At 42.2% G+C, this 23886-nt stretch overlaps 2 protein-coding genes across 5 annotated transcripts in view; both read left to right on the top strand.

Annotated features, from left to right (window-relative positions):
• LOC308677988 (lysophospholipid acyltransferase 7-like) overlaps positions 1–2757 on the top strand; it is a 21522-nt gene extending 18765 nt beyond the window's left edge. The window contains exon 9 of one of the 2 annotated variants that reach the window (XM_081344758.1): positions 2650–2757. In XM_081344758.1, the coding sequence (XP_081200884.1) occupies positions 2650–2658 (9 nt within the window). In that variant the 3' untranslated portion in view covers positions 2659–2757. Of the gene's footprint in view, positions 1–718; positions 1116–2649 lie in introns of those variants that run through there. The other variant, XM_081344757.1, reaches the window with a different exon arrangement.
• Positions 2686–23886, top strand: LOC308677987 (transmembrane channel-like protein 7). Of its 3 annotated transcripts, XM_081344755.1 has the most exons (16): positions 2691–2859; positions 5747–5966; positions 6860–7008; positions 7101–7262; positions 9546–9631; positions 9726–9871; positions 11533–11680; positions 13254–13427; positions 15024–15187; positions 16550–16676; positions 17307–17404; positions 18183–18369; positions 19745–19875; positions 20862–21017; positions 21159–21237; positions 23186–23886. In XM_081344755.1, exons 1-16 carry the CDS (start codon positions 2808–2810, stop codon positions 23237–23239), a joined length of 2133 nt encoding a protein of 710 aa, XP_081200881.1. In that variant the 5' UTR covers positions 2691–2807; the 3' UTR covers positions 23240–23886. The 3 variants fall into 3 exon arrangements, 2 of the variants coding, with proteins under 2 accessions (XP_081200881.1, XP_081200882.1); XM_081344756.1 differs by lacking the exon at positions 5747–5966 and having other exon boundaries at positions 2773–2859; XR_014028575.1 differs by lacking the exons at positions 20862–21017; positions 21159–21237; positions 23186–23886 and adding an exon at positions 18900–19022 and having other exon boundaries at positions 2686–2859.

The raw sequence follows: 23886 nt of genomic DNA, 5'->3' as shown, positions 1-23886 counted from the left end.
CCCCCAGTCGAGTGATCAAATTTTGAGGGAAGTGGGATTCGCTTCATGACTGCATGGTTCACTTAACGACCACAGCAAAAGAGATCATAAAATCAGGCTCACCTAATGAGCATCTGGCTTATTTGTAAGTCAAGGACTGCCTGTAGTGGTAAACCTTTATGTAAAATAGTGTTTTTAGCAAAGTTGCTCCCAACTGGTAACGGATTTTCTATATAGGGTTTATACTGTATATAGATTTATTCAATATAGCTTTAATACATGAAAATTATATATGGTTCTTGGAAGGCCAAATATTCTCCTAGGCTCTTTGCACCATTTGGGGGTCCTACTAAGACTTTCGACTCCTTCTTGAAGAACATGGGCTGGCTCTTTTTTGGAAGATCCTTCATCCTGTGTACCAATTGCAGTTGTTTCTGGATTAGGGGGTCGGGGTGCTACTCATCATTACTGATACCTTGGATCAGAGGTCCCCAACCTTTTGGGCACCAGGGACCGGTTCTGTGGAGAAAGTTTTTTTTCTGCGATGTGGTTTTGTGTGCTGCCTGCATCCAGCAGATGGTGCTTTGCTTGTTTGTGTGGCCCAGTTGCTGGCATGCCACAGACCGATACTGGTCCACAGACCAGGCACTGGGGACCCCTGCCTTGGATAACTCTTGTTTGGATTGTTGCAACATACAGGGAGGTGACCAGAAGCTAAATAAAGCCTTTCCATCTATAGGTTCATCCAAAAGGACCTTACACAGAGCCACCGGATGGCTGCATCTATGGATGCAATAAAAACAGAATTAACAACTGCATTTTGCCACTGTTATCATCATCGCAATATAACACTGAAAGTCAACTCTTACTCCTGTTCTTCAGTTTCAACTTTATTCAAACGAAACAGAATTACATTAAAAAAACTTTTTATATCAGCTGGTTCTTTTTCTTTCCCGCCAACACAGTCTCATTTTGTATTTATTAAAAAAATGCAGGGCGGACAAGTATTTGTTCACTTGTTCACTGACATAACTTCAAATGGTCATTAAATGAATGACTGTAAGTTGAGGGCTAACTTAATACTGTATTTTCTGTGTTCACTCACTCACTTTGTTAGGGCTATCCATTTGCCAAGCAACTTTGGGTAGCTATTTAAAAGTTTGAAAAGAAGACTGCAGATCTCACATAATTATAAAAGGTTTGTGTACCATTCCATTCCACTGCCTGAAGGAAGAATCAGGTTTTCAGAGTGTTCTTAAAAGCCAGCAGGGTCAGGGCCAGCCAGATCTTGGGGAGAAAGTGTTTTGTAGAGCAGAAACAGCACAATTCCTAGTTTCCATAAGATGACACTTATGGGACCCAGAGCATGCCAATCTTGCTGGATCTTTAGGATGGCAGAGTTGTAGCCAGAAGCCATTTGTAACCAATGCAGCATATGCAATCACAGATGGCATGCCCATATTGGGATATACTCATACTTACTCGTACTACTGAAAACATCGGAGATTTTTGTCATTATTTTCTGATACAAATACAAATACATAAAAAACCAGTCTTTTATTAATAATTACTGGATTTGTAATAAAAAGTAGTCATGGGTCTAATAGGAGCACTTAAGAAAAAAAAAGGTACAATAGTATACTCTTCTTGTCACTTAACCAAAAATTAGCATATATATTGAAACCAGTAAACCAGTAAATGATTTTTTCCTGTGGTATGATTTTATAAAATATTCTAATGATTGAAATGATAATAAACCACCTACTGTATGCCCTATTATGAGAAACAGTAGCAGAAAAGAACATTATGTTCTTGTTTTGTGTGATATCGATTCACACTTGATCAATGATGATATATATGTTCAAAAGCTGTAATGATCTCAAAAACCTTGTTTTAGCCTCCACTCCCCTAATCATCCTTGTTGCTCTTCTCTGCATTTATTCTAGAGCAGGGGTAGGCAACCTTGGCTCTTTTATGACTCGTGGACTTCAACTCCCAGAATTTCTGAGCCAGCTATGCTGTGCTGTGCTGTTCTGTGCTGTGCTATGCTATGCTATGCTGGCTCAGGAATTCTGGGAGTTGAAGTCCACAAATCATAAAAGAGCCAAGGTTGCCTACCCCTGTTCTGGAGTATCAACATCTTTTTGGCATCACAGTGACCAAAACTGGATGCAGTATTCCAGGTGTGGTCTTACCAAGGCAGTATAAAGTGGTAGTAACCCTCTGTTCATGTAGCCTAGGACTGCATTGGCTTTTTTGTGTTCACGTCAACCTTTCTTCTCCTGAAAGCTGGCAGAACCACTTCTTTAGGAAGCTGAATTTATCTGATTCTCCATCTGGCTGGTCATAGGGTGATAGGGTGATATCAGGATATGTGCAATATTTTGAAGGATATTTAATGTTTTTCTTATCAAAGCTGCTTAACACACAATCCCCACAGCCCAACAATGTTTCTCTCTGGACTCAAGAATGTGAGCAGCATGAAAAAGAGAAAGAAAATATATTCATAAGAGGGATGGCTAGATTGAAACGGCACACCACGTGTGAGAACTGAATTTCCAAAAATCCCTACTTCAAACGCTTGTTCATACTTTCATTTCTGAAGCTGCAGCTATACTTTTCAAAAGAAATGCATTAAAGTGAAAGCTTTATAACTATGCATGTTTGCAGGACTCTTAAGATATTGGTTGCCTGGTTACGACGTTGGGGCATATTGCCTGGAAGAAGCATTAATCCATGCCCAGCCTTCTATTCTACTTCCTTGTTCCTTGTTCAGTCTGTTCACAACAAGAAATGCATTGAATGATATGGCTGGATAATTTGCAGACATGGAAGAAAATTTCATGGAAAGCAGTTTAAGGAGCCGAGAAGACGAAAGAGGTAATTGGCCACGTTCTTTTGCTGTTTTGATCTGGGGATAGCCGTTAACCAAAAATCTCCAGCATTTTCTTTTTCCTTAGCAAAATTCCTTCACCTGCAACGCTACCTCCTCTGATCTTGAATTATTACGCTGTCTGCAGACAGAATACTAAGAAGTGATTGTTCTCTGATTTTGATAAAAATGTGAAGAGTTCTGATGCAAATATTGTTTTGGAGCGACTTTTTATTAATCTGGGGAAACTTGCTTGGGAAAGTTTGACTATCGGATGTCTGATCCCTCTTATCTGGACATTTTCTAGAATGTGTAGCATACCCAAGCACATTAAAATAACTGAAGGGCAAATTTAACACTCTGAGTAATCAGCAGCCACACTTAACTTGCAACAGAAGGGGGCAAGGATAGGATGGTAAAGCACCATGACAAAGTCAAGACACAAAACCTTTCAGGGTTTCAGAATAATCTTTTGATGAGTTGGTATTTTGTTTTTTTGTTTTTTTGCACTCTCTTTGGGGTGTACGTTACAGGTTTGTTTGTTTTTTCATTATTTCATTATTAAGAAATGAAACAAGGTTGCCTACGCCTGGCACTTGCTGTACAGTATTATAATTTGACACCACGGTTAGAAGAGGCTGTGGAAATTACAGAAAAAAAATATTCCGGATTATTCAATAATATTATTGAATTAAGGCTGTAAGTTTCCAGTCCTGCTTAGAGGAATCCAAATGGCAGTGAAAAAAAGCAACAACAATGGGAGCATTTAGAGAAGAAAAAAAATGGCGGCCTTACAAGTTTCTTCAGGAGATTCAAAGTGGCACCTAGAGAAAGAAGAAGAATATTTTATTATTTATTTATTTGAAATTTAAATGACATATTAATTTTCTTTCAAATCAGATGGATTACTTCCCTCCATTCAATCTAGCCTACCCTGAGATGAATTCCTTTGGTTGGGTCATTCTGTGACTATATAATTATGAAGAAAGTCTTAATAAGCTTTAGGCTCTATCTGATTTGCTTAAATTGATCTCCCAGGACCCAAGTGAAATGCGTTTTAAAATGGAAATGAAGTGCTTCTCTGTGAATTGGGTTTGCCTAACTCTTTTGATCAATGAATGTATTTGAAATTAACAGAGAATTTTGTGGGTGTTCTTACAAATAAAGCAACCCCAATCTTCAGAACATGGGGAAGGGATATTATGTATGTACAAGACAAAAACCAGTCACCTGCAACTATTTGGTTTTTTAAGAATGTTTGGGATACCCACCTAGACTTCAAGGATGTTTTTGTGAATAAAAATAGGGAGTGGCAACTTGTTTTACTCTAGGACACCTTTCTACTTAATTTTTTGAAAGTAAAATAACATTTTAGAAATACCAATTTATTATTCATAGGCACCATGTTGCCTCCTATGGTAATTGTACATATTTATTTAAAAATTGACCAGTGATTAATCTAGCTAACCAACAGTTCTGGAGCCCTTAAACTTCTGAAAATGTGACAATCAGCAATAAGTTATATTTCAATTTGCTCTCATTTGTAGATGATGATAATGATGATGATGATATAATAATAATAATAATAATAATAATAATAATAATAATAATAATAATAATAATAATAATAATAATAATAATAATAATAATAATAATAATAATAATAAAGTTGGAAGGGACCTTGGAGGTCATCTAGTCCAACCCCCTGCTCAGGCAGGAAACCGTATAACATTTCAGACTAATGGCTGACCAGTCTCTTCTTAAAAACTTGCAGTGTTGGAGCATTCACCACTTCTGAAGGCAGGTTGCTCCACTGATTAATTGTTCTAACAGTCAGGAAATTTCTCCTTAGTTCTAGGTTGCTTCTCTCCTTGATTAGTTTCCATCCGTTGCTTCTTGTCCTGCCTTCAGGCACTTTGGAGAATAGCTTGACTCCCTCTTCTTTGTGGCAGCCCCTGAGATATTGGCTATGTTGAATCAACCCAGGAACTTTAAAAGATCAGATTGTTTTGTACATTTTTGAGAATGACAGGAAATTTATCACAGTCTCAAGATTTCCTCCATGGTAGGATAGGCTGCAAACAAAGCACTCAACAAATGCAGCTCACTATGACTTTATAGAACTTTCAGTAAATTTTCATGGACAAAAATGTCAAAGGGCAGAGATCAATAGGCAGTATTTTCCTGATATAAGGTTCAGTGTATATTAGTGAATCTACCTCATGGCCTTCTTCATAGTTCTTAATATTCATCTGTGCAGGAAAATAGCCTCAAAGTCCTGAATTCCTATTATCTAGACCAGGAGTAGGCAACCTTGGCTCTTTTATGACTCATGGACTTCAACTCCCAGAATTCCTGAGCCAGCAACGCTGAGGGGAAAGGGAGAGGTTTCCAAGCTGAGCCATGCTGGCTCAGAAATTCTGGGAGTTGAAGTCCAGGAGTCATAAAAGAGCCAAGGTTGCCTACCCCTGATCTAGACTATGATGAGAACAAGTATCTTTGGTATTGGATCCAATGTGTGGGATTCTTTGTTATGGCAGCATTAAAGTTATATGCCAGTTAGTTATCTGAAACATATGAAACACAAACAGGTTTTCTCAACCTTGGCAACTTTAAGAGGTGTAAACTTCAACTCCCAGTCCCCCCCAGCCAGCATAGAAGGATACAACAATTAAAAGGTGCCTCACGTAGCACGGTGAATGCCCTGTAATAACCATAAGGATAAATGTTGATTCTGCTTGCCATGTAAACTTGGTAGAACAGCCTATAGGTGCACACTTAATCAATCTCAATTTCAACAAACAATTGTAGTTTATATTCAGCTTTCTGAGTGCATATGAACTGCTCAGGATGACTTGCTCTGGACTAATGTCTTATTCCGGATCCTGTTGGCAGGGTCTGATGGGGGCCACCAGGTCTCCCCATCTCTCTTTCTCCAGCTACCAAGCAATCAGACACTACGTTTTCGTGGCAAAAAGGCAGCAGCTTGGGAAGCAGCTTGGGAAGGGGTATCGGTGCCCACAGAGGACCCCCATGGATTGCTGGAAGAAGAAGGGGAAGACAGCAGGCTTCTTAAGGAGATGCCTCTCTGCCTGGAGGAGAAACGCAAGCTCAGGTAGCAAAGCTCTTCATTCTTGCCGAGAGTCTCTTGAGGAGGAGAACATTGAAAAGTGTGCAATTAAAATGACATTCCCAGCTCCATGTCCTCAGAGAGCACAATGAGTGCTAATTATGGGCTTTGCGACTGAAGGGCACCCTCTCAAGAGAAGCATCCTTAATTGGGCTCCATCTTTTCTGGAGACTCTTGTGGAATAGAACAAAGGCAGTTGGGAATCCAGAACATTTGGGAAGAGATCCAATGATGTAGTCCAGGGATGGCAAGCCTTTTAGAAACCGAGTGCCCAAACTGCAACCTAAAACCAACTTATGTCAGGTGCTGGGAGGGTGTGGCCCATTGGGTTGGCGTGGCTGCGGTGGTAACGGCAAACTGGGTGGGACTAAAAAGTTCAATCAATGAATTCCAACTTTGCGAGATCTTTTTTTTTCCCTGTGAGAAGATGAAATTGATTGATTGATTGATTGAACCTTTTTTTGCACATGGCGGCAGAGGCCTAAAGCGAAAAGGTTTTATAAAAAACAGCTGAAGGCCTAGGACTGGGGCGATGGCGTGCGTGCCCACAGAGAGGACTCCGTGTGCCACCTGTGGCACGCGTGCCATAGGTTCGCCACCACGGATGTAGTCCTAGCTGGGGCGGGGGGGGAGATGATGTAGGAAAGGACAGTTGTTTCTAAGTGAAATGCAGCCCTATTGAATAATATCTTGTTCAAAGCAATTAGGAGCCCTAACCGTGGATTAGATTTTTCCATGTTGATGGAAGGTTTCATAAAACTTGTGGGGTTGGACACAATGGGGGGGGAGGGAGGAAAGGGAAGCAATGCTACACACTGTAAGTAATGTATCTAATTGCAGTTATCTTAGCTTCTCATTTAATCGTCCTTTGCTTCAAGGATGCTGCAGAAGGAGGCGGTCAAGCAGCTCAGTGGTTGGCAACTTTGGCGCAGGGAGAAGTCAAAAACCCTGCGCCGTCTCCAGAGTCAGGCAAGCATAGCCGTCTCCTCTGCTGGGTTGTGGCGAGGCACTCTGCACCACATCGAAGGTACGGGCAAGGCACTGAAGGACTATTTTGGAGAGAACAATGTCTTAGGAGTTTGAGCTTGCCTTGTGACTATTTGTATTCTGTCTCCAAAGGCCATTTTGGAACAGGGATCCAATCCTATTTCAACTTCTTGCGTTTCTTAGTCCTGTTGAATTTTGCTGCTTCCTTGCTGGTGGTGGGATTCGTGATTGCTCCAAATGCTGCCTTTGAAGCTCTACAACTCAACTGGACAAGTCAAGCAAACAGCAGTTTGGGTGAGTGAGTGACCCACGGCACCAGATCATGGGTTTTGAGCCCTCAATGTAGAATGTATTTGATTTATTAGTATGCCAGTGCAATCGAGAATGGCCTTTCAATGGCTCACCCTGAAAAAATACAATATCAAACATGCCCCCCTACAAGGTCCACTGCTTTTCGACATTTAAAAAAAATCACCTAGTCCAGTGATGGCGAAACTTTTAGTGACTGAGTACCCAAACAGCAACCCAAAACACACTTATGTATTGTCAGGTGCCAGGTGGGCGTGGCCCATTGGGTGGGTGTGGCTGCAGTGGGTAGCCGTGGCTGCGGTGGTAACGGCAGACTGGGTGGGACTAAAAAGTTCAACCAATCAGTTCCAACTTTGCGAGAACATTTTTTTTCCCGTGAGAAGTTGAAATTGATTGATTGATTGAACCTTTTTTTTGCACACGGCAGTGGAGGCCTAAAGCAATAAGGTTTTATAAAACCCAGCTAAAGGCATAGGATTGGGGTGATGGTGTGTGTGCCCATAGAGAGGGCTCTGGGTGCCACCTGTGGCACGCGTGACATAGGTTCGCCACCACGGACCGAGTCAAAGGGCAGAAAGATGTTCAGCACAAGGCTGAGGTAGGATTGGACACACCTAAGAGGATGGACTCAAGTTTCGAAAGGGTCTTGGTAGTCTTGAAAATCCAGCCTTTTTGTAACAAAATTCAGTTTGGTGGCAAAAATTGTAGGTCCTGCATTTAGGTAGGAAAAATCAGATGTACAGGTATGGGATAAGTTATTTGGATCTGGGCATCCTAGACCACGGATTAAAGATGAGCCAGCAGTGGGCTGCAGCTGCCAAAAATTATGGGATGTGATGGTTCCACTTTATGCTGCACTGGTCAGTATTCCAGATATGGTACAACCAGCGCAGCATTGAATGTTTAAATCACTTCCTATGATCTCCACCTTATTCCTTTGTTGATGCAGCCCACAGTGCTGAAAAAGAAGTACGGAACACTCTCAAAAATAGTGAGGGTCTTGGAGATTGAATTTTAGGATGAACGTCTACAAGAATTGAGGTTGGAACTCTAAAGAAAGAAGGTTAAGAAAAGACACGTAAAATCTTCCAGTACTTGAAGTGCTATCATAGGGAAAAAGATATAGATTTATTCTATGTAATACCTAAAACTAGAACAAGAACTAATGGGTGGAAGCTTTACAGAGAGTAAGGCAAACTTGAAATAGGCAGGAATTTCCTAACTGTGAGAGTTATTAAGCCGTGTAATAGCCTACCTCTTGGAGTCCATCACTGGAGGTTTTCAAACAAAGATTAAACACCCATTTGTCTGGGATGATCTGAGGATTCCTGCTTTGGGCTGGACTTCAAGGTATTTTTCCAACCCCATGGTTCTATTATGCCTTGCGGCGGAGGCAGAAATTCAACAGGCGTAGCAGACCACCTTGCTTTTGAAAATGCCAGCCACAGTTGCTGGCAAAATGTCAGAAATCTGTTGTCTACATCAAGGTCACTAAACCCTGAAGACCAACCCTGCCCAACATTTACTGGCTGTGAAAGGCTAATCAGTATAAGACATAGCTTTAATCACAGTGCATTTCAAGGAGAGAGAATCTGATTGAATTTCTGCTTGCCATTTGAGCTCTCATCGATAAAATATATTTGTGATGCTTCCAGGGAAGACCTATAGAGCAGTTACACTGGGTGCTCTTGTATAAGTAATAAGAAATGTACATTTACCACATCTGAAAGTAAATAAACTCAATTTTGAGGAACAGCACACAAATGTTTAAAACATCCCTCCTTCGATCAGTCAATCAATAAAGCATTAGTTACTACATTTTGAAGCGAATTAGATAATTACCCCCTGCTTTTCAAAGAGGTCGGATGGGTTTATAAGACAATTTGAGATAGGAAATGAAGTGCATTGCCATCTAAAGGAGTAATTACCCTAAAACAGTTAAGGTCAAAGACTAACATTACCTAAATGACATCACTAAAAGGCTTGTTGGAAGAATAGGCTGCCAATGTACTGTGAAGGAGAATTTAGATGAGTTGTTGGAAAAAGCAATTTCAGCAACCAAGATCCTGCATTTCCGATTGAAAGTAGCAAGGTGGACCCATTTTTTTCCAGGAATGGTGCTAAGAGCGGCTGGTATTTTGCCCATATTTTTATTTTATTTTTTATTTCCTGAGCAGGACTAGGTTATGTGCTGTGACCCACCCTTGCAAAAATCAAAGGCCTGCATGTTGGAAGGAAAGCTAATTCTTGCTCTCTAATTCCTTCCAGTGAATGCTGTATGTCAAAAATACAATCCCGTACCTCAAGGCTTGGTCAGCTATTTTTCCTATATTATGGATCTTCTGTCAGGCAAGGTAAGAAATTATATCCCCAAGGATATATTCCCAGTACCTTGGGAAGTAGCTACAGTGACCAGCACGTATGATGTGGATGTTTATTTCCCTCCAGGGATTCATAGAACAAACCTACCTGTTCTATGGCTATTATCCAAATATGGCTGCCAGCTTTGTCAACTTTGCCTACGACATCCCTCTTGCTTATCTCCTCACGACACTTTTCTACCTGCTCTTCTGCCTGGCCTGGATTGTTCAGAGGTGAGCACTGTTGCAGTCTCTATAAGGTGGAATCAAAATGCAGGATCCAAATTAAATAATCAAGGTTCAGTACAGTATTTATTAAGCAACACACACTGGAGGGACTCCCTCTCAAGAATGAGAGCCAGTTTGGTCTAGTGTTTAACGCTCCAGGCTAGAAAATGGGAGACCATGAGTTCAAGTCCCACCTCAGCCATAAAAGTCAGCTGGGTGACTTTGCACCAATCACGCTCTCTCAGCCCAACCCACCTCACAGGGATGTTGTTGTTGTGATGGGGAAAATAGGAGGAGGAAGGTATGTTGGATATGCTCGCCATCTTCAGTTATTTGTGTAAATAATAAAGGCAGGATAAAAATAAATTTAAAAATATTAAAAAGGATGCACTCGTATTTATACATCTCAGAAAGGTGAGAGAGACTAATGCATAAGCCACAGATGATGTAAGCAGACATACTTTTAGCTAAGGGATTTCAAGTTACTGCAGGTCATCCTCTACCACACCTGAGCCCAAAATTTGTGCTGCTAAGTGAGACAGTTGTTAAGTGCGTATTGCCACAGTTGTTAAATGAATCTCTATAGCTGTTATGTTAGTAACAGGGCTGGCTTCCCCATTGACTTTGGTTTTCAGAAAGTTGCAAAAGTGATCACATGACTCTGGGACATTGCAACTGTCATAAACATGAATCAGTTGCCAAGCATCCAAATTTTGGTCTTGTAACCATGAGGATGCTGCAACAGTCATGTGAAAAATGGTCATAAGTCATTTATTCAGTGCTTGGAACGGTCACTAAATGAACGATTGTAAATCAAGGACTACCTATATAGCTGATGGACTGCAGATAACTTCCTGTGCCTGTTTTCCTTCAGAAACTGAAAGGCAGGAATTAAATAATAAAATGGAGCAAAGTATCTTCCTTAAATCAAGAGGAAGGGGCATGTAATGTATTGGGTCTAATTACTTGAACTGTTTTCACTGTCTTTGAATGCTGCTTGAGATTGCTTAATCAGGTGGTCTGTGTAATGGTCGCTGGCTGCCCAGACATGCAGTCTCCAGGATGATCATTGGTTGGCTCTGGGGTTCCTGGGGTGGCCAATAGGTTCCTTCAAACCTATTGGCCGCCGCCTAGTGGCCAGCCATATAAGTAGCTGCATAGAAGCCTCGGTTACAAGTTCTGTTCCTGTTACTACAATAAAGCAATGTTCCTGTTTGAACCCTCTCGTCTCGCCTCCTGCTTCCAAGAAACGCACTACACAACAGGGCAGTTTTGGGAATGCCAGATACCCGAAAGGAACCTAATCTATTGGAATTGTTCTAGTAAGATTAACAGCCTGCGGGCTTATATCTCTATATATCATCTCAATTTAGTTGATTCTGTTCGTTTAAGAATTGTTTTTCCCCACAATAAGCAGCCATCTTGATCAGGGGTCCCCAACCCGTGGTCCGTGGACCGGCATACCAGCATCTGGGCCGCACAAACAAGTGAAGCCCCATCCGCTGGATACAAGCAGCACACAAAACCACACCCTTTCTGGGCGCGGAAAAATCTTTCTCCACAGAACCGGTCCCCGGTGCCTAAAAGGTTGGGGGCCTCTGGTCCAGATGGATCCACTTGCTAAGAAACTCCTGTTGAAATATTTCTTGTCTTCTGTTCATCTTCAGGTCAGTCGTCTGTCTCAAACAAAGCCTGGTTAGTGAAGACACATCCCTTGCATTGTACAGCAACAAAATCTTTGCTGGCTGGGATTTCAGCCTGATGCAAGATAACATGGTTATGTTAAAGCACAAAAGCATCCGCTATGAGCTACGGGTAAGGACAGATGCTAAGACCAGATGTCTGGTGGCAGGTGAAGCGGCTTTTTTAATGTGCCTTGCTCCAGATGGGTTGGGCCAACCATTTCCCTGCCAGAAAGGGGAAAAAAAGAGGTGCTGCCATTTATCCTGAGTTAATGTGACGTCCGATAGAATTATTTTTTTCTGAGACCCAAGTTCTAATGGGAATTATTTTTCCAAACATTTATTCATAGCCTAAGAACGGCTGTCTTCTTAACCTCTGCAACCTTTCAGCCCTCTCTGTTGCTAGAAGCTAGCCAGGAAAAAGGTAATAAGACTCAGGTAGTCCTCAGCTTACAACCATTTGTTTAGTGACTGTTCAAAGTTACAACGGCACCCCAAAAAAAAGTGACTCCTGATGTTTTTCACACTATCGCAGCATCCCCCTGGTCACCCGATCAAAATTTGGATGCTTGCAACTGGCGTGTACTTATGACAGTTGCACTTCCTTGGATCATGTGATTGCCATTTGGAATCCTCCCAACTGGCTTATGACAAGCAAAGACAACGGGAGAAGCCAGATTTATTTAACCACTGCTGTGATTCACTTAACAGTTGTGGCAGAAAAGGTTGTAAAACAGGGCACAACACTTAACAACTGTTAACAGAAATTTTGGGCTCAATTGTGGTCTTAAGTTGAGGACTACCTGTAACCAAATTTCTCTCTCTCGCACAAACACACCTTCTGTTCTACGGCTCTAAGAAACTACAGGACTGGGATGTAGTTTTGTCCCCAGTTCTGCATCTGGATACAGGGGGAAACAAAACTTTCGGATTATTTTCAACGATCAATGAAACTGTTCTTCCCCCATCCCCACCCCAAAATAGACGTATTTGCATGATGTGGGATCTCAAAGGGAACCTTTTTCATCTTGTTGTTTTCCAAAGGGGATGGATTTCTGATTTGTCAGGAAGGTGTAAAGAGATAAGCTGGAGCATTGCTAACTGGATTTTAATTTCTCACATGGTTGCTATGTTAATACAGGGTAATGTAACTAAGATAGTATTTTTTTTAAAAAAAAGTAATGACAGTTTTTAGTTTGCTGGGAAAGCTACAGTTGACTGGGTTCCTACATGGCTTTAAAAACAACCGGTCAAGGTCACAAACCAATAAACTATGCTCAAACAAATGGCTCTGTGCAATGTGCAAACGTAACTCTCCAAAGCGGGTTTGGGCAAAGCTAATTTTGTGGCGCCCTTGGTGCTCTCTGAGCTTGGTTGTTTGCTTGGAGACATTTCCTTACCCAACTACAGTAGGTAACATTATCAGTGTGAATGTGTGTGGGGGTTTGCTTCTTTTTTTGTATACAATAGCATGCCCTGCCAGTTTTGGTAGAGGTCTGGTTTTCCTCCTTGGTAGTTCCTTGCTATCTTTTTTTTTCCATTTAGTGGTTGTTTGGAGTCAATCCTTGCTTATCTGGGTGTACACTGCTGGATAAGATGTGTTCTGTATCTGTTTAACCTTTCAAGATTGTCTTTCAGAGCTGCTTTGATTGTGTTTTGTTCTGAGCTGCTTCAGATGCTTCTTATCTCTTCCTCCCCACTTCCAGATGGACCTGGAAGAAGCCAGTTTCCGCAAGCACCAGGCAATGTTGACCACATCCCAACGAATTGGGCTCTATGTCCTGCGAAGCCTGATCAACATTTTGGTTTTAGTGCTTTTGGGAGTCTCCTTTTACTGTATCTACCTGTCCGTGAGCCATTCCCAGGAGATGCTGGGAAAAGTAAGTATGTGGCCCTCAGTTACCCCTTAAGACAGACATGTCAAACACAAGACCCGGGGGCCGGATCTGGCCCGCGAAGTGGTTTCCTGTGGCCTGCGAAGCCATCCTGGAAACAGTGAGGGAACGGCCCCCACTGCCTTGGCCCTGGCCCAGAGACCTTCCTTCTGCCAGAGACCCTCAGATCTGTCCCACTCCTGCCCAGGCCCCCATAGGCACCCCTGATGCGAACGATGTAGAGCTGGCCACGCCCACCCAGTAGGCCATACGCACTCTAGCCACGCCCACCCAGTAGGCCACGCCCACCCTGGCCATACCCACCCGGCCCCCTGAGGGCAACCGCAATGCTGATGTGGCCCTCAATGAAATTGAGTTTGACACCCCTGCCTTAAGAGGTTGTGCTTCCCCTAATACTTAAGGCCCCACCCCTTTGTGACCAGTCCCCCATACTGTGGTGGAGGCATTTAGATTATCACAAAAGCACTTCCGGCTGGGTATGAGCAGCGATTATGGTGCTCAAAGTCCAAGCAGAGTCCTTATGGACTAAGGACTTACGTTAAGATAAGATAATCTTTATTGTCATTTTCTTTTTTAAAAATATTTTATTGATTTTTAACAATAACAATCTCTAGTGCTTAGTAAACAGAGTGTTGTTTGGGTTCATATGTTTAAAAAACAATCAGTAATAATTAATTTCCATAGTTCCAGAATCAATCTGTTAATTAATGATATATTTCTTTGATCTTCTCTTCTTCCAATAGTGTTCTCCTTTTATCAACATTAAGCAAATGTTGCTCTTAATGCTTTCAATATATACAAGGTTGAATATAAATATTTTTCTTGTGTTTGTACAAATAACAGTAACATCAGCATATAACATCTTTTCTGATCTGCTTATATTTCAATTATATTCATAAAAGTCATCTTATTTAGTCACTATATATCCTGTTTTCAAGATTCTTATTTAAGCTTAGGTTCCCCTCTATAGTCAAACCATTCTTATCACTCATAGTTTTCTCAATGTTAATTACCTTTAAATATCCAAACCTTCCACTCATATACACCATCCCAATATTTTTATGTTTCATATATTATAAAGAATACTATACTATTTATACATCTTATCCTTCTTACTGTAGGGGCCCTTTATAGCCATGATTTATCTATTCTTTTAACCATATTCCGACAAGTGTTTAATCATATATCCCATGAATCATGGGATCGTTAAGCAAATTTGGCTTCCCCCATAGACACTGCTTCTTGGAAGCCTTCTGGGAAGGTCACAAATGGCAACCACATGACTCCTAGATGCCGCAATCATTGTTAAATACAGGCTGATTGCAAAGTGCCCGAATTTGAGTAATGTGACCATGGAGGTGCTGTGATGGCATAAGTGCAGGGAGTGGTCATAAGTCACCTTTTTCAGTGCTGTTGTAATTTCGAATGGTCACATAAAAATGATTGTAAGTCAAGGACTACCTGTAAGAAGCCAGTTCTCTATCTCATAGGCCTTATTTGCCAAGAAAGCTCCTACTCAATACTATTTTTCTTTTCTACAACATTCAGGCCCAAATAAATTCCTCTGTTTTTTTGGTACAGACGGACTCTCCTGAGAAAAGTCAGTACTTCCTGCAACTGCTGGTGGCTTATCTCCCCTCTGCTGTCATCACGGCTGCCAACCTCCTTGTCCCAACGATCTTTCAGTTCCTTGTGCCTCTCGAGAAATACCCACTCAGCTTTCAAATAAAAATCACACTTCTGAGGTACAAAAAATTAAATAGATCTGAGTATGTTTACTATAGAGCAGGGGTCTCCAAATGTGGCGGCTTTAAGACTTGTGGACTTCAAATCCTAGAATTCCTCAGCGAACCGTATTGGCTGAGGAATTCTGGGAATTGAAGTCCACAAGTCTTAAAGTTGCCACGTTTGGTGACCCCTGCTACGAGGGGGTGGGGAGTAAGACTGGTGCTTTCTTTACATTTTAAATTGGTCCACTGTGGACATACCAGATGGGAAGATATCAAGTAGAAGAAGGATTCAAGGAGATGAATGCCAATACAAAAAATCTATCAAGGTAAACCCATTTGAGTTCAAGGGCCTGCCTAGAGAAAGAAAAACTATTGATGCTTGCTTTCATAGCAAAGGAGAAGGATAAAGAAACAGGGGAATCTAACAGTCAAGGGCTAAAAGGAAGGAAGACACTAAAATCTGGAAAGAGATTTCTTAAACTGACTTCATGTTTAGCCAGTGTATGCACAGGAGCAAGTTCCTTTCCCATCAAGGTAGATGTGGCACTCTGTTTTGAGCGATAGGCAGGACCAGACAGATCCATCATATTTTAAGAAGTTCCAGAATGGAATTATTTTTCATAATGCCATTATCAATTCCCCATTGGAAATAGTTGGAAACCTGCCCTCATTTCTTTAGCAGGGTGAAGGACTAATAGTTTTCTAGTTGTGAGCACAAATCTAAGCATCCCTGATCAATGCTATTGTTGGGTTGAGGACATCTGGGACTTGTGATTAAGCAGTATTTTAAGGGGCACTGGTGGTTCTCTAGTTGTAGGTTATAAATAGACTAGACTAGATTAAATGTATGGTAGTCCTTAGGCTTCAGAGAAGACACACTATTGTGTGGTGGCCACAGAGGTTGCTGTGCAGTCCGCTTGGAAGTATGGAATCTTAGCACTGTGTGGGCACTAGAAGTCTATTGTAGTAGCTGTGGGTGTTATTATTTGCTATTTATTATTTATAGATTAAGTGTGATGTTAAGTAAACAGTTGCTTTTTTAGAGCAGTGCATCCTGCAGTTTTGAAGGACCCTGAAATTTAGAAGTTAGAGAGCATATCTAATCAATATTTTCCACTTTGCACATTGTGGAGAGTCTGAGAACTGGGTCCAAGGATGCGATGTATATGGTTGACATCTTCCATTGGTTGTTCTAATTTGTACCTTTTGATGCAGGCTGAGGTGCAAATATTAAACTATGTCTATTTCCATAGCTATTTCCAACCGCATCCTTTGTGGATCTCTACAGATCCAGCTGCTCTTAACAGACCACGTGATTTTCTTCCCCCTTCTGTCTTGGTTATTAGGCAACCTGACAGGTCCCTTCTCTTTTGACAGGAATGTCGTTCTGCGTTTTGCTAGCCTAATTGTGGTCCTTGTTACACTGTGGGGGCAGATCACCTGTAATGGGGACCCACAGAATTCCAAGTGCCGCTACTGTGGTTATAATAACCATCTTCACCCGGTAAGGGAAATAGTGGTTTTATGTGGGGGGTAGAACTGTTTAGAATTCCCAGTCAAAACAAACTGTGCTGTTATTTAATATTTTTTCTCAAAAGATTTCCTGTGGGGAAAAAAGATTGGAAAGATCTTTTTGTGGAGGGATCACAAAAAGTAGGATGGTGTCATCTAGAGTCTCATTTCCTAAAATTCAGAAAATGAAACACAGCAGTTGCCTGCTTGAAGCCAGATCTGGGCATATTTGGAATACAGCTGTTGTAATTAATGGAAGTTAAATTACACATTTAAATATGTATGACTAATTTGAGTCCCATCGATTTCAGTGGCTTCTGAGCTGCAGCAAGGTTACTTTACAATAATACAAAATCTAGGCCAAAGAAATCTAATCTTAACCCTAAGTCTAAACCTGCCCCATAATTTAATCCCAATCCTACACCTAAACCCAAAATGAATGAACAGATGTAACACAGATTCCTTCATTCTCCTAACAAGAACTAAAATTTAATTTGAAATTAATTCCTGGGCTATTTGAAAGAGTTATAGCTCTCTAGAATATGGGCAAATGAGGAATGCAACTTTTTATGGGCAATTCGGTATAGGAAGAAACTGAAAAAAAACTTATCTGTCCCTCCAGTGCTGGGAGACTTCGGTGGGGCAGGAAATGTACAAGCTGATGATCTTTGACTTGGTGATCACACTGCTTGTGATACTGTTGGTGGAGTTCCCCAGAAAGTAAGTCATTAAGTTGTGTCATGTCTATTGATGGTGGAGGGGATGACTACAGGTGTTCCTCACCTTGTCACCAGTCGTTTAGCAGCTGTTCGAAGTTACAAAGACCACTCCAGGGGTATTTATGACCTGGCTCTGACATTACAACAACTGGAAACCCTGCGGTCACATGACTGCATTTTGGGTGCTTGGCAACCAGCCCGCATTTACAGCTGTTTGCAGCGTCCCGTGACTACATTTTCTTGCCAAAAATCTGCATTTGCTTTCGGTTTTCAACAAGACCGGCCTGTGACTGCAACCTTCATTTAATGATCTCTACAATAAAAAGAAATAAAATTGGGATGAAGATGGTAGAGGACAGGAAGGGCCTGGAGGAACGTTGTCCATGTGGTCGCGATGGGTCGGACACGACTTCGCAGCTAACGACAACAAAAATTGGGTTAATCTCAAGTGACTGCTTTACGACCTTCATAACTTGTGACCGTAAGAGTCAGGCTCCATTATGGTCAAAAATTAGAGGACCACCCATAGTTTGGTTACTTTCCTTAAGCGTGGGACTCTTCATGGGCCCCTATTGCTGACCGTGTAGTCATGTGACTGCTGGATGGGGCGCAAGCATCGGAACAACTCCCTTGGTCCAGGTAGGTTGTAAGTCGGGGACTACCTGGTATAAAGGAAAAAGTGAATGGCTGGAACAACATCTGGCTAAGTCGGGACTTCACCTGAAAGTCAGGAGTCGCCACAAAATCCGTACCTTCTCTCCCTTTCTTTCCTTTTCTAGGATGCTGGTGACATATTGGCCCTCCTGCCTCTTAATCAAGTGGTGGGGAGAACAGGAGTTCATGGTGCCTAACAACATTTTGGACTTGGTATATGGGCAAACCTTATGCTGGACTGGAGCCCTTTTCTGCCCTCTTCTGCCAGTGCTCAACACCATCAAATATACTGCTGTCTTCTACATGAAAAAGGTGATTCTACAACAGTGATGGCGAACCTTTTAGAGACCAAGTGCCCAAACTGCAACCCAAAACCCACTTATTTATAGCAAAGTGCCAGGCTGCATCAGCATTGTGGTGCCCTCAGGGGGAGTGGGGGGGGCCCGTGACCCACTGGGTGGGCATGGCTGCAGTGGTCACGGCAGACTGGGTGACCATGGCCGGGGCCAGTCCCTCGCCATCTCTAGGGCATCCCCCGGAGGGCCAACGCCGCTTGCTCGCTCAGTTCCTGCCCTGTTGCATCCAAACGCCACATGCTCGCTGTGCTGGCGAACTTTGCTGGGGCAAGGGCACGCGTGCTCACAGAGAGGGCTCTGAGTGCTGCCCCTGGTACACGTGCCATAGGTTCGCCACCACTGTTCTACAACAACTCCTAAGTGTAATTACAAGGTGGAGCAGAGAAGGGGCAATGGATGGGGTCTTGGTTGATTACTATGGGAAAATCCAGAATAGTGGCTTTCAAATTGTTTTCTTTCTTCAAGGAAACCTTTGTTTGTTGACAGGGACTTGGGGCAAGTGTTGATGGGATTGCTGGATTGAAAGCTTGAAGAAATTATAATAACAGGAGGAAGAGCCACAGCCAAGACCATAGTCAGATAAGAGAAACAAGAGCGTGGGACAGAAATGTAATTTGAAATGTCTCTTGTCGTTCCCTAGTTCTTAGGGTAAAGGCAGGAAGAGGAGAGGCACATTCAGACATGCAAGATTCTACTGTAACCTTATAATAAAAGTGGAATTAGCATTCATAACTTTGGTGTTCTTGCCTGGTCTACCATGAAGGGCTGATATCCATTTAGCAAGTCTTGAATATACCTCTCCCTTCCCTGCCTTCATCCTATGTTCCCATCCTCAGTTCTGGGAGCTGAGGGACCACACATCTTCAAGCTGGCAAGGTTGAGAAACACTGCCACAGACCATTGTCCACAAATAGCCAGAAATAACAGAATACCAAAATGGAGCACCTTCATTGCAAGGATCTAATCTCACAGGCATTTGAAAAATGGCTTAAGGAAAACAGCAAGAACAATTTTAAAAACCATTTTGAGCATACATTTCTAAAAATATAAATAAAAAAATAATTTTGATCCAGTCCGTTTTATGGAAATAGTGAATAAAATGACAGCAGATGGTTTCGAAGAAATTGGGAACATTTTCAACAAAAAAAATTGGACATGATTCTAGACTCCAGTGCAGTGTTTGTCAACCTCAGCAACTTTTAAGATATAGGGACTTCATCTCCCAGAATTCCCCAGAATTGGGAAGGTGAAGTCGACACATTGTAAAGTTGCTGAGTTTGAGAAATGCTGCTCTAGAGTTTTGATTGGTTTTTTTTTCTCCCTTCTTCTAGCTCACCCTTTATGCCAACTGCCGTCCAGCTGAACGCACATTTCGTGCTTCAAGTTCCAACTCTTTTTTCCTTTTAATTCTGCTCCTGGGACTCATGATATCCTGTGTCCCAGCCCTATATAGCATATTCGTGTAAGTATAAGAGTGCCCTATAATCTTAACAGGGAGCAAACTCCAATAAATATTTTTGTTGATTTTCATCTTGGGACATCATAGGGAATCTATATACTCCACAGTGTAACAACGTTGACAACATCTGTAAAAGTAGAATATTAAAAGTGTTGCTAAGCCAATGCTGCTCAACTATAGTTTACACAATAAACCCGATTTGGCTACCTTTAGGCCAAGAGTAAGCCTTAAGCAAGGGACACGGTGGCTCAGTGGGTTAGGACGCTGAGCTTGTCGATCAGAAGGTCGGCAGTTTGGCGGGTCGAATCCCGAGTGCCGCGTAACAGAGTGAGCGCCTGTTACTCGTCCCAGCTTCTGCCAACCTAGCAGTTTGAAAGCACGTAAAAATGCAAGTAGAAAAATAGGGACCACTACGGTGGGAAGGTAACAGCGTTCTGTGCACCTTTGGCGTCTAGTCATGACCACGGAGACATCCTCGGACAAGCGCTGGCTCTTTGGCTTTGAAACGGAGATGAGCACCGGCCCCTAGAGTCGGAAACGACTAGCACACATGTGCGGGGGAACCTTTACCTTAAGCCTTAAGCTATGGTTTACACTCCAATAACCAATGTGCCATGGTGGCGCAGTGAATAGAATGCAGTATTATAGGCTAATTCTGCCGACTGCCAGCAATTTGATTCTCCCCGGTTCAAGGTTGACTCAGCCTTGCATCCTTTCGAGGTCAGTAAAATGAGGACCCAGATTGTTGTGGGGCAATACAGTATTTGTAAACCTCTTAAAGAGGGCTGTAAAGCATTGTGGTGCAGTATATACATCTAACAGCTATTGGTATTGCTATTCACAGATCACTTTTGATTCAAAAACAAGCCAACTATGTTATGCTTTGATGAGTGAGCAAAGTGAGCAAGAGTATTATATTTAAGTAAATAAAATATGTTTTTAATTCCATTCCCTGCTAGCTACCATCTCACTCCCAATTTTCCCTACAGACTGCCACCTTCAAAAGCATGTGGCCCGTTCCGTAACCAATCCACCATGTGGAATGTGGTCAGCAAGGCTGTGTCAGAGTTACCTGCTGGTGCCCAAGACTTCTTACGATTTGTGGGCTCACTCGCCTTTTCTGCGCCCTTGTTTCTGCTTCTGAGGTGAGTAATTGTGGCTTCTACAGGAGTCTGGAGAACGGGGCATGGGAAGAAAAAGAGTTTCACATCCTAAGGATTGTACCATCTGGAGTAATATCATAATAATTATTTTTTCTCTCTCTCTCTCCCCATCCTTTCTTCAAGCGTCTTCATGTTCTACCTCAAGGCCCTGGCCAACTCATACAGTTCCAGGATCAAAGCTCTCAAAGGACAGCTCCGTCTCGTGAGTAGCGAATTAAAAGCAATCCAAAAGTGGGTATGAGATGGTGAAAAATTGACTCCAGGACTGGATAGCTCAAGATGGGCAACGGGCAGGCAGAAAAGATGGGGAGTGGGCAAATGATATATTTATCATGGTTCTGCGGATGCAAAGTTGATTCTCTTATATTATAATAATTGTTGGAAAGGACTTCAAATATTATCAAGCAGAAATTTGTGTTTAGAGTTTCTGGGATTAGTAGTCATTTTGCCTCATTTTGCCTTAAAAAAATTCTAATATTAACTCTGTGCAGGCTTAGTTCCTATCTTGTGAGACTACGGAAGCCAATTAGAGGAAACCATATTAGCAAGCTAGGGAAATTACCTACCTTCTTAAAGACATGCTTCCAGAATCAAAGTCACACGAAATATTAGTACCACTTTATAAAACCTCAGCAACACCACACCTGGAATACTGCATACAGTTTTGGTCACCGCATTCCAAAAAAGATGTTGGGACTTTGAAAAAGGTGCAGAGAAGAGCAACTAAGATGATTAAAGGCTTGGAGACTAAAACATATGAAGAACGGTTCTAGGATTTGGATATGGCCAGTCTAGAGTAAAGGAGGACTAGGGGTGACATGAGAGCAGTATTTCAGTATTTGAAGGGCTGCCACAAAGAGGAAGGGGATCAACTTATTTTCCAAAGCACCAGAAGGCAGGACAAGAAATAAATGGATGGAAACTAATCAAGGAGAGAAGCAACCTGGAATTAAGGAGAAACCTCTTAACAGTGAGAACAATTAACCAATGCAACAACTTGCCTTCAGAGGTTGTGGGTGCTTTGTCAGTGGAGATTTTTAAGAAGAGACTAGACAGCCACTTGTCTGAAATGGTATAGGATCTCCTGCATGAACAGGGGGTTGGGTTAGAAGACCTCCCTTCCAGCTCTATTCTCTTCAAAGCTTCCTGTACTTAAAAACTATTTTTTTTTCCAATGAAATGGTGGGATGGAGGAAAGAATGCTAAATTCATACATGACACTACACTGGGATTTTTTAAAATTGTTTGCTGAATTAGTTAAAATCAGTGCTTTTTTTGTAAAAGAAAAAGGTGCCGGAGCTCACACATGTCATACAACCCACCTTGCCCTACCCTACAAGGTTCCATCCAAAAAAGGTGCCGGAACTCCGTTCTGGGTGTTCTATGAGGAAAAAAGCCCTGGTTAAAATAATCTGGTTGGTGCAGCATGCTATTCTACAAAGCTTTGGTTTGCTCATGCTTTTTTTTTCTGCCTTCGAGTCAGTGTTGACCCTTTGATAAGTCCCTGCAGTTTTCTTGGCAAGATTTCAGAAGTGGTTTACCATTGTTTCCTTCCTAGGGATGAGAGAGAATGACCGGGTCAGGGTTGCGCAGCTGACTTTGTCCCTAAAGTGGGATGAGGACTCATAGTCTTTAGTTTCTAGCAGTCTTAACAGTTTGTAGCCTGATGCTTTACCCACCACACCAGCTCCACAAGGAGCGGAGCAGCAAATAGCAGGAAGCTGGTAGAACAACTTCAGTCTTAGGTTCCGAAATTCAATTATCTGCATCTGTTAGAGCGGGGGGGGGGGGTCTTCAAACTTGGCCCTTTTATCACTTGTGGACTTCAACTCCCAGAATTCCTCAGCCAGGCACGCTGGCTGAGGAATTCTGGGAGTTGAAGTCCACAAGTCACAAAAGAGCCAAGTTTGAAGACCCCTGTGTTATGAGTTTCATGGATGACAATTGCCATCTTGCCCCTCTACCCTAGGCTGTGGCTGATGCCCCACTCAAACCCAGGTGGGTATACCTCAGAAAGGGGAAGGCCCCTTCCCCCCCACACACCTCAGGCTCATCCATATCTCTGTGGTTGTCTATGCACTCTCAGCTGCTTCATCCACTCTCGAATTGTGAGAGAGACTTCATTGCTTTCAATGTTCCCTTTCTCTCAGGAGGGTCAGGACAAGTTCTTCCTCGTGAAACGGATTTCAGAACTGAGCCAGTGAAAGACAAGAAATGTCTACCAGAATACACCTTCGTCATCTTAATCAGCAATACTTCAAGATAATGCTAGACGGGCAGCATATAAGTTGAATAAATCAATCAATCAATAACTTTGATGTTATAGCTTTTAAATTGCACTGCAGCAATGTATTACGGTGGCATCCACGATCCTCTGAAAATTGTTGCTCAGTTATAATTTTTAACAAAACAGAAGGGAAAAACGATTAAATACGGAGAAATTATATTATATTATATGTCCATTTAGCTCTAATGAATTAGCAGCTGCTTGACTTTGTCTGGACTCAGGAGCGAGTTGGGTCAAATCAGCTGAATAATTAGAAAGAAGACCACTAGAGCAGGGCTTTTCAACCTTTTCACCCACTGTACCACTTTTAGGATATGGCAACATCCGAGTACCACCAGTTGCCTAGCAAGGTGTCAAAAAATGATGACCAAAAAAAAGAAAAAGAAAAAAAGTGAAGTACAGGTAATCCTCGACTTACAACAGTTCGCTTACTGACTGTTTGAAGTTACAATGGCACTGAAAAAAGTGCCCCCCAAGCCACAGCCGAGCAAGACACCTGCCTGCCCGCCCGGCGGCGCTCTTCCTCCTGGCCGAGGCTTTCATTGTTGTCAGCATTTCTGTTGA

Source organism: Vipera berus (genome assembly GCF_964194415.1).
Source record: "Vipera berus genome assembly, chromosome: Z".
Classification (NCBI taxonomy): Eukaryota; Metazoa; Chordata; class Lepidosauria; order Squamata; family Viperidae; genus Vipera; species Vipera berus.
This window is presented reverse-complemented; position numbering and strand designations above follow the sequence as displayed.